The following is an 11,660-nucleotide window of genomic DNA, read 5'->3' on the forward strand; positions in this document are numbered from 1 at the left end:
AAGAAAGAAAGAAAGAAAGAAAGAAAGAAAGAAAGAAAGAAAGAAAGAAAGAAAGAAAGAAAGAAGAAAGAAAGAAAGAGGGAAAAAAGAAAGAGAGAAAGAGAGTGAAAGAGAAACAGAGAGACAGAGACAGAGAGACAGAGACAGATAGAGACAGAGACATTCACACATAGGGATAGGTAGAATAGAAAATTGTGTTTTCTAACTAAAGTGTTGCAAAAAATAAATAAACCAATAAACACCTTGACTGGCATATCTCATTATTTTGTGTTTTCCATAATAGTTGATCTTTAGTGTGCATTAAGATCAATTCTTTACTGAAAACTATGATTGATTACTCTATTCTTTTTTTATTTCAGATTTTTCATTACTCATTTACCGCTTCATATTTGATTTACAACATACACACTGGGTAAGTTCGTTGGTTTTCTGCATTTTATGAGCCATTGTCAAGCTACGCTGTCACAGATGTCAGTTTGTTCACGTGAAAATATTTACATCTTTTCAAGGGAAGTGTGGGAGTTGAATCCCCCAGAAGTTGAGGACTCAGTGTTGCAGTATGCGGCGTGGGGTGTGCAAGGACAGCAGCTGGTAAGCTTGCTCAAGCCCAGACCCTGTCCAGTGAGGCCAAATGTCAAATCTTCACAGGGTTCACTCCCTTGTACAGTTTTCCCTGCAGCCCTTGATGGGTTCCTCTGCATTATTTATTTTATATGGTTCTCTAAGAATAGGTGAAATGAGGACTGGGAGGTAGCTCATTGAGTAAAGGACTTGCCAAGTACTATGAGGACCTCGGTTTTAACTCTAGCACCAATTAAGATGCTGGTTGTGATGGTGTCTACTTGTTCTTGCAAGCTCAGCACAGGTGGGGCAGAGACAGGTGTACCCCTGGAGCTTCATTGCCAGCAGATTGAGCTCACTCAGTTCCAGCTCTCTTTAAATATATTTTCTTAAACAATAGTGACTGGAAATGACATCTAATTTTGACTTCTGGCTTACCATACATATATGCATGTATCTTCCTTGCTATATGTGCATGTGCATGAACACACACACACAAAAGGATATTGAATAAATTGATAAATGATATTTAGAACTAATTGCTATTTGTCCAATTTAAAATGTGTTTAACAGGTACTATATGGTCAAAGCTATAATTAGTTAAAAAAACAAAACAGATCAAGGATAGGATATTGTCTTATGTTCACACAACTCTCCTTACCTACTATTGTCAACTATTTTTCAAAACTTATTTTCAATTTCTATACTCCTAAAGTAGTGGAAGAAGAAATATTTTACAATTATTAGTATATTTATATACTCATTTTGCTGTTGTTTTTCATTTGTTTGTTTGTTTGGTTGGTTGGTTAATTTTGAAATCAGGGGTCATGTATCCCATTCTGGTCTTCAACTACCTATGTACACAAAGATGAGCTTGATCATCTGATCTTTCTGCCTTTACTTACTACATGCCAGGATCACAGGTATGTAGTACAAACTGCTTCTGGCATGATAATTTTGGGAAGTCAGAAGATAACTTGTGGAACTCAGGTGTCTTCTTCCATCTTGTGAGTCTCAAGAATCTCACTCAGGTCCTCCAGCTTGGAGGCAAGATCCTTCAGCCTCTAACCCTCTCTGGGTACCAATGAAATTAACTGTTTTACTTTTCCTTTTTATTACAAACAGAGTTCTCTGAGTTCTACCTATTCCTTACTGAATATACTTGATAATAATATTTTATAAGATTTGATTTCACTTTCCATTAAGATGTCACTTTTCAGATGGATTAAATTGATACTTATTCTCTTAGTTCATGGTATTTCAGGATTGGTGTTAACATTCAATTGTATTATTTAGAAGCAGGACCATACTTTGAATGTGACATGACTTGCATGCTTTATGTACTTAATATACATTTTGATGAATGTGCTGTATGGAGAGTTGTGTAGATTCCCCAGTGCTGGATGATTTTCTCTACTGAGACTGTTAGAGAAATCCCCGTAGTTATGTTCTTACCATTACAAATAATACAGGGTGTCTGACATAATTCTTTGGGTACTATCAGTTTTACTAGATAGAATTGGACTACATTTTCAAGAATAAGGGGATTTTAAAATGACAATTACATATAAAATATAAAATTGATTTCATGGTAATTTAATCAGCATGTATTTATTTTCAGGCCTAAGCATAACCTTTGAAGTGTCTTTTAATTGAGTTTAGAAACACCTAGTTGTTTTAAAATTTAAAATTGATAGTTCAACGTTAGCCAGATGGGCTTGAAGTACGTTTCTTATTTTCTGTGCTCTTCAATGTCTTCATCAGTAAAATAAAAACATCTGTACCATCATATTATGATAAAAATTTTGAAAAGTACTACATTTGCCATCAGCCACTCAACATTATTGTTTTTAGAAATAATTCATTATAAATGTAATCCATTTATAAATTTAAGTAATCATTTCTAATGCTGCTAGCTTGAAAAAAGAAGGGGCAGTAATAATTTAACAAATAGACTACAGAAATGTGAATGGTTTCCTGAATTTCATTGGAAATAAATCACAAAATCTTAAAATAAAATATCATTAATATGGGGTCTACATCAATATCAGAGTAGGTGACCTTGGCCAAGTCATTATCCATGGGAATATTTCATGTTCACTATTGCTAAAATTAATTCATTTAACTTTGTTTTTAATCTTTCTTTATTTACAATACTATGTCATTGTAACATTACATTAAAGATATGATTTCAAAGTTTTCTATTTGTAAGCATGAAGATAATGAAGAAGGGACAATAAGGCAGGTTGGAAGAAAAATATGAGACCTACATCAATTATAAAGTTACCGTGTGGCACTCAGCAATATTTGAGTATCTGTATAGAACAGTGCCAGATACATAATCAATATTACTGGCAGATTTCTTTATAGTGATTTGCTGGATGTATTTATTCCTTAAATTGGAATCTGAGAGTTTAATGTTCGAAGCACCTGCTTAAAATGGAGAAGACCTTTATAATTTTCTACAAATTTAGCATAGCTTTATGAACTGATGTGAGATGTAGATTGACCAAATGAAGGCTTACCTTAAAATGTTGGAAAATGCATATGTGAACATGATAGTCCATAAGTTTTATTTCACAAAGGAATCATGGAGAATATTCTGCATTCACTCTATTTTCGACATTAAATAGATGAATAGTTTAATAAATAATTATGAAGCAAATAAGCCAGTGATTTAAAATAAAATGGAATTCAGCTCTCTAGACACCAGTGTCTTCCAAGTATATTTGCATTTACCTGCAGAAACCTAAATAGGTGTAGAAACAATACCTTCGACCCTCAGTTGTAGGATTAAAGAGCTGTCTCTAGAGTTGTTTTTTTGCAATAGAGCAGAATGATGACAATAAAGATCACCTGGGGGTTAGGAACCCAGATATCTGTTGGATACAGAGCAAACAAGATTGAGGTGCTTGAACATAGCCACAGGAACCAGAAACAGGTAGTTGGGAGTAGATAGTGAAGCAGCAGTTAGCCAACCACCTAAATCTCAGTGTTTCATCTTGTCAGTGTTAACAGTTGTGTTGGTTCATTTGTTGCAGCCAAGTCAGAGGTAATGAAATTCAAAATTTAGAAGCAAGATAATGTCATGTTTCTTGAGAATCTTTAGAAACTCTTTAAAACTTTAGCTGATTTCAATAAATTTAATTTTCTAAGCCTTGGAGAAACATATATATATCTACACTAAATATACTTTGGTATTGTCAGTGAAGCACTATCAATTGCTTGATTCATAATTCTTAACATTCAATTATTCTATACATCCCAAGACAGCTATTAAAAACACATTACTATCATTTTCATGAACGTGGTGCCCAGATATATATTCAGGAAAAGTGCACAAACATGTAAAATAAACTTTAAAAACTGAGAAAATTAAAAACAAGATAAATATATAAATAAAGGTTATGAATTCTCTTATTAAAGTGTTTTTTAAATGAATCTTGGATCTACTGACCAGGAGGTAGCAAATTTAAGAGTACAATTTATTCTCCTGCTGGGCAGTGGTTGCACACGCCTTTAATCCCAGCACTTGGAAGGCAGAGACAGGTGGATTTCTGAGTTCGAGGCCAGCCTGATCTACAAAGTGAGTTCCAGGACAGCCAGGACTACACAGAGAAACCCTTTCTCAAAAAAACCAAAAAAAAAAAAGTACAATTTATTCTCAATATGGATTTAATTTATTTTCTATTTGGGTTACGTTTCTTTTTTTTAAGATGTCCTCTGTATTAATTTCATTATGTATGTATGTGTGGATACAAGGTGTAGGTGCCTGTGAAGGTCAGAGGATGCTACAGTTACAGGCAGTCCTGAGTCTCCCAATATAGCTGCTAGGGATTGTATTCAGGGTGTCTGGAAAAGCAGCGCTCACTCTGTATCACTGAGATGTCTCTACTACCCTTTCACTTTTATTTTCTGTCTTATTTCCTCATCATTGATATACAGCTAATGGCAGGGCCCTCCCAATTTTTTCTGTTATTTAATACATTCATATAGATATAATAGACTCTAAATAATTCCTGCAATAATTAATTTAGTTGTTAAAATTTGTTACTTTAAAATTATCAAAGAAATATTTTACATTTTTTTAAATTATGTGAAATTTTAGTTCCAGTAGCTTTGTGGGAAGTAAAGTTCTTTCTAAAACACTTTTGTAAGAGTCCAAATTCTTTTATAAAACTTTTGAAAAGAAATCAGTATTTATCAAGGTTACCCTGTTGTACATGTAAACATGCATTGAAATAAAGTAAAAGGCGTGTACACACAAATGCCTAATGGCACGTTTTGTATGAGAAGCTCTCAATATTTGAGGTGATCAGCAAACTCAGCAGTAAGATTTCATGACAGACAAGTCAGTGTAATACTTTAATTGGTTATGGATTCAATAAATTAAGTTCTGGATTGTATACTTACTTGGGGATAATTAATTTCTGATCCTTGGTTATGCAGAAGACAAGAAGAGAGGGAGTCACATGATGTGTGTGATAAAGAAGGCTTAGGCTGGAGCTTCATTGATTGCCCAGGGTTTTCAGTTGCATTACTAAGATTGAAGAAATTTGGAATGTGGCAAAAGTTGTGATGAAAATAACTTGGAAGCAGCACAAGTATTCAATTTCTGGAGAGTATGGTGAACACATGCACAATGTTAGTTTCCATAAGTGTTTTATTAGAAGAAATTGTAAGGAAGAAGATTCTAGAAAGAGAGGACATATGAAGCAACTTATTTCTGCCTTCTGACTTAGCCATTACACTAGTAGACATGCAATTATTCAGATCTCTAAAGGGTGAAAGTTTCAACAACAGTATAAATTGTTAGATATAAAACTGTTGTCTATTTTTAGCTGGACAGAAGGTTTCTTCTTCTTTAGTGGCAGGCAGGAATATATGTAATCTTGGAGCATATCTAGAGCATGAGAGAGCCATGGTGAGCAATGGCATCTGAAATCCATCTGATGTAATTTTATTTATTGTTAGTGCTAAATATACTTTAGATGGATTCTAGGTGCTATTGCTCATCACAGCTCTAATATTCTTAGTGCTAAATGCCACTTCAGGTTTTCAGTTGCATATACCAGGATAGGTGACCATCATAAGCTCATCACTGTCACTATTGCAAGTCTTCTGTCCTGCCAAGTTAAATTTATGGAGGATTGAAGAACACTTGACTTTTAAAAATTTGGCTATTAGGTTTTGAGGAGGGACAGCTATATATGCTGGTTATAGAAGACAGCCTTTTAAGAGGTCATAGTACCAAAGACTAATCCAAAAGATTTGGATCATTGCCTTAAGTGGTGGATTGAGTGAGAATGAACCCCAAAGGTTTACATGTCTGAATACTTGGTGCCCAGTTGGTAGAACTGTTTGATAACAGTAGGAGGTGTGGTCTTTTGGAGCATGGGTGTTACTGGGAGTTGGCTTTTAGACTTCAAAAGCCCATGTGGGTTGGCATGCATAAGAATGTCCACTGAAAAGGTCATATATTTGAATACCTAGTCATCAGAAAGTAGCACTACTTGAGAAGAAACCAAACTTATCACTGGACAACTGCTCTTAATACTAAGTTGTGACCTGTTTTGAGTCTTAAGATTCAGTGGTTTCCTGTTTTGAGTCTTAAGATTCAGTGGTTTTGTACCTGGGTTCAAGTATCCTTTTTCATCTTTCTTTACTTTAATCAAATCCACTAAAGACTCAGTTTATAAGCCTATTTTAGGTTTCTTGAGGGTCAATACTTTTCTCTATCATATTGGTTCCTTTTCTGCTGATATAATAAAATACCATGACCAAAAGCAACTTAAAGAACATGTTTATTTTAGCACATGATTCAAGAAAGATAGAGTTCATAATGGTGAAGAAGTCATATCAGGACCAAGAAGCAGAGAGATCACATTTTGTCTACATATGGGAAGCTGTTTGAACAGGAAGTGGGACAAGGCTCTAAACCCTTGAAGCCCATCCTCTAATAATGCTCTTCCTCCAGTATGGTTCCAGGCCTAAAGATTTCATAACTTCACCAAATAGCATCTCCAAGTAGGAACTGTGTATTCAAGTATAGGAGCCAGTGGGGGACTCTTATCATTCAGTTCCACTACATCTCTTGTATTTTAATTCTCTTCTATTAAACTCTGATTTTGAATGTATTACTCATTTTAGTTGCTAGTTTGGGATTTAATTTTCTTAATGGTATGGTAGGTTGAAAAACTGGATTGTTGATGTGAGATTACTTTCATTTTCTAATGAGAAACTTAGTTAAGAGCAGGGCTCAGTGGCACACAGATGTAAAGACAGCCCTTGAAGAAGAAAATGGAAGAATCAGATGTTCAAGGTCACCCTGAACTACATAGTGGGACCCTTTTAAGGAAGGTATTAGTTTTCTTTGGATTCCTCAATGAAATTTCAAAGTCTGTGCACTTAACAACAAAAATATACTTTCCTACATTCTAAAGTTTGTCAACTAAAAGAATGGAGTATGAAAAAGAAAGGATAGAGCTTGGATCGTTGGAGGTGGGAGAATAGAGAGGGTTAGAGATTACTTACTCAGTCTTCTTTTAAAGTGTCCTAGTTACTGTTTTACTGATGTGACAAAACAAAATGACCAAGTTAATTAATAAAAGAAAACATTTTTGTGGGAATTTTAGTTCAACGGGTTTCTATGACCATCATGTCATAGAGCATGACAGTAGGCAGGTATGATACTGGAACAGTAGCTGAAAACTTACATTTGATCAGCAAGGATGAATGAAAGAGAGAGAGAGACAGAGAAAGACAGAGACACAGAGAGAGACAGACAGAGAGGAGACCAACAAATGGGAATGCCATGGTGTCTTAGTCAGTGTTCTATTGGTATAAAGAGACAACAAGAAAGACAACTCTTGTTTTAGGAAAACTTAAGCTTGGTGACAGTTTCAGAGGTTTAGTCTATAATCATCATGGAGATAAGCATAGTGGCACACAGGCAAACATAGTGCTGGAGTGTGGGGAAAATTTAGAGACTGCCACAGCAGTGGGGGCCCGGAGGGGCTTCTATGCTGCGGTGGGTCCCACATTCAGGAGGAACCCTATGGTTCTAGAGGCCTGGAGGCTTTGACTGTGGCAGGCCCCAATGACACGAGGAAGTCCTTGGTTCTAGAAAGGTTTATTGTCATGGCGGATGGTGGATGGATCTAGGCATACCCCCCAGAACTCAGGGCAGTCCCGAGTTATATAAGGAGGGAGAAAGAGGGAGGATTGGGGGAGGATCTGGGGGAGGCATGTTTAATTTGCTCTGCCCTCTGGCCTTCATTAGTATGTAAATCCCTAGGGCCTGAGGCCTATAGTCTGGCCTACTTGACTGAACAATGTAATTCTATGAAGACATGACTGCTTTTCAAGACCCTGGATTCTGGGGGGCCCGGAACTCCTTCCGGTACTCATGCAGAGTCTCGGGGTTCTAGGCATCAGCTCAACCATAACCCAGAATACCCTCACTCAGCCCCACAGTGGAGAAGTAGTAGAGAGTTGCATACCTGGATCCACAGGTAGCAGAAAGAGAAGAACACTAGGCCTAGTATCATGACCCACTTCCAGCAAAGGATTGAAATTACAGACAATTGCGAACTGGATTTGTTGGGTTCTGAGAATTGAAAATGGGTCCTCTGGAAAAGAGGCAGGTGCTCTAAATTGCTGAGTCATCTCTCCAGCCCTTCAAGTAGTGTCACCATTTCCTGTGTTGGGCTGTCAACTCCGTAAGAATGAAAATATCTAGCTGAAAATAAGTAGCTAGCAGACAGCGTAACTATTTATTTCTCTCTACTACTCTTTGAGTACCTAGTCTTCTTGGAAATGATGGACTGTACTCTGGTATTATAAGCCAAATAAACCATTTCTCATCAAAGTTGCTAGGTCAGGGTATTTTATCACAGCAACAGAAATTAAAAATCTTGAGCACATGAGGCACTTAGAACAAGAACATCCTGACATGAAGTTCACATTGTGAGGGAGGAGTCTATCCAGAGGTGTATGGATAGTTCTTAGGGGGAAAATGTCTTGGCAGGTATATTTTAGTGTTGGACAACATACATTTGCATGTTTCTGCACTGCTGAGAGATTCTCAGATACAGGAAAAATAAAAAAGAGATATATAAACACATACTTTAATTATTTTGTTAATGTTTATATTTGTGTGTGTGTGTGTGTGCACATGTATAAACATGAATGTAAGGAAAGATGTAGACATTGAGTATTGTTCCCTAGGTGCTGTCTACCATGCTGTCTGTCTGTCTGTCTTACTACTTGCCTATCATGCCTATCATATCTCTCTCCCTCTCCCTCTCCCTCTCCCTCTCCCTCTCCCTCTCCCTCTCCCTCTCCCTCTCCCTCTCCCTCTCCCTCCTTCTCTCTCTTCTCTCTCCTCATGTGTATATATATATATATATATATATATGCATATATATATGTAACTATGTATGTATACAAGTATTATGCATCTATCTACCTATCCATCTATGTATCTATATATCTATATATCTATCTTTCTATTTATCTAACTACTTTGAGGCAAAATCTCTCACTGACATGGACCTCATCAAGTAGCCTAGACTGATTATCTAGCAAGGCCCAGGGAACCTTCTCTTTCCACATCCCCAACAGTATCATGAGGAGGTCTGTACATGAGTGCTGAGGATTAAACTCAAATTTTCCTGCTCCAGCACCTTACTGACTAAATATCATCCTAGGCCCTTCTTAAGATTTTGAATAAGAGGACATGAAAACTTTGATCTAACCCTTTCAAATATGAGAAGACCAAAAGAATAAAATTGAATAATTAACATAAGATATATCTTCAAATTGACACAAGAAATAACTGAGGAATAACTGCCATGGCATCCCAGCATGACTATAAGCACATCTTGTTACATTTTATGTAAATTTCAATAAACCATTAGGTCACTTAGAAATAATGAAGCAAGTGAAATAATCATGGTTTTTTGTTTGCTTGTTTGTTTGTTTGTTTTTACTTGTTTTTCTACCACACACTGCCAGTTCTCTGGCCTCTCATATTATATTCTATCCCTCATATGAATTTCAATAGTAAATTGAAGGTATTTCAGCAACATAAGTTTTATACTTGCAAATCAAGGTCACATGCAGTGCAGTGTACACATATTTTACATAGCTGCCACTAAGCAAGTCATTTAGGTTGTACAACTATGTAAATGATAACTAGTGAACATTTAATACCAGCTCTTTCCACTTCCTTGTAACTTGCATAACTGTTATTTATACATCTGACTATACAAAGTTCTGCATAGTGATGTCAAGACTGGGGCAGTCAGCTGTGTAAACAATAACATAAGTATATATTTTATAAGATGAGTGTGTTTATTAAATACAGTTCCTGGGGTGAAAAGATCTCAATTTGGAGCAGTTCAGCATTTTAATAAGTTAGTACCTTTTCAGAAATGGCATGCAGAGAATCCCTTGAAGGACCCTTGTCTACATAAGTGTCAGAATTCATCCTCTGGATCAGCTCCAGCTGTCATTTCAACTGGGAGCTTCTTTCCAACAAGGAAAATATAACTGAAGATATTTGTACTTAATGATGTCACTAATACACCCCAGTCCTTTGTCATGTTTTCAATTTCTTCTTAGAACACAGAGCAAAGGGTTTAGTTATGGCATAAATGCGGGCAGAGCAGTGGGGAGGAGACTCAAACTGAACAATGCACAAATGAAAAATGCAAATTTGAAGACGACAGGTTCAGATACTAAAACAGAGAACACTACAAGGTGGGAGAGGGCGTGGGCATTTTATTCAGGAGAAGAAAAGGAACTAAATAGAGGAGGAAAGAGGCATGGAGAAAGCTTGTCACTGAGTAGAACAATGAAAGAGAATAAACCACAAGGACAGTATGACATTGCAACTATAGTTATGTAGGAGTGTTCTTGCCAGTATGTATGTACACCACACGCATGCCTGCTGTCTGCAGAGGCCTGCAGAGGACATTATGTCTCATAGAACTGTAGTTACAGACAGTTACAAGCTTCTATGTGAGTGCTGGGAATCAAACCCAAGTCCTCTATAAGAGCAACTTGTGCTGGTAAATTCTTGAATCTTCCCTGAATTCCACAAGGTCATTTAAGAATGCATTTTCTACTCTCCACATATTTGTGCTGTTTCTGTGGTTTATCTTATTATTGAGTTCTAGTTTAATTGCACTCGGAACTAATAATATGTGATAGATTATTTGTGCCTTTAATATATGATGTGACTTGTCTTGAGAGGTAGATTATGTTTTACCTTGGAATAGTTTCCATCAGATACTGAGAAGAACATAGATTTTGGTTCTGTTGGGTGAGATGTTCTGTAGCTATCTTTTAAGACTATCATCTCTGTGGTGTAGTTTAGTGCTGAGGCTTCCTTATTGATTTTCAGTTTGAAAGACTGATCTAGAGATGAGGATAGTCTAGAAAAACTATCCACTTTTATTGTATCAGTATCTACCTGACCTTTCATGTGTGCTAGTATTTCTTTTATGACAGAAAAATATAAAAATTACATGCGAAACTTTACAAAATGGGAATTTAAAAGAAAAAAGTATTTAGAAATTAATAAATTAATGAACTTGGCCAGTAATGTAAATATTTGTTCTGTGGGGAGAAAATGTAAGAAAATAAGTGAGGTTGCAAAGAATATGAAGAACAGAGCCAAAATGAAATAACTGGTATTTATAGAAGCCAATACCCCAAGAAATAAAAGAAAGAGAACAAAAAACAAACAAACAAACAAAACTCAAAGCAATCTGTTTCCCGAAGATTCAGACTACACAGCATTTTTATTGGCTGTTGGACAAATTTTTTTAAATATGAAAGAACTGAAATCACACAGCATGTGCTATACAAACATAAGTGAATTAAATTAGAAACCAAAACACTTAATTGTATATGCACACATTTTTACTGAGCTAAAAATACACTGGGTAAAAAGTACCTGCATAGCCAAGTGTGGTGACTCACACTTCTAGTCCCAGTATTGGGTTGGGTTGGGTAGGACTGAGGCAGTAGGTTTATAAAGGTCAGCTTGATATATATATATATATATATATATATATATATATATATAT

The 11,660-nt window shown here is 36.0% G+C and overlaps 1 protein-coding gene across 5 annotated transcripts in view; it reads left to right on the forward strand.

The window, feature by feature from the left end:
* Dpp10 (dipeptidyl peptidase like 10) overlaps positions 1-11,660 on the forward strand; it is a 1,453,779-nt gene that overhangs the window by 1,298,416 nt on the left and 143,703 nt on the right. For all 5 annotated transcript variants that reach the window (XM_028771467.1, XM_028771466.1, XM_028771465.1 and 2 more), the window contains 2 exons: positions 360-412; positions 510-591. In XM_028771467.1, the coding sequence (XP_028627300.1) occupies positions 360-412; positions 510-591 (135 nt within the window). The remainder of the gene's footprint in view (positions 1-359; positions 413-509; positions 592-11,660) is intronic.

The sequence above is a fragment of the Grammomys surdaster genome, unplaced genomic scaffold (assembly GCF_004785775.1).
Source record: "Grammomys surdaster isolate TR1022 unplaced genomic scaffold, NIH_TR_1.0 208, whole genome shotgun sequence".
NCBI classification, from domain to species: Eukaryota; Metazoa; Chordata; class Mammalia; order Rodentia; family Muridae; genus Grammomys; species Grammomys surdaster.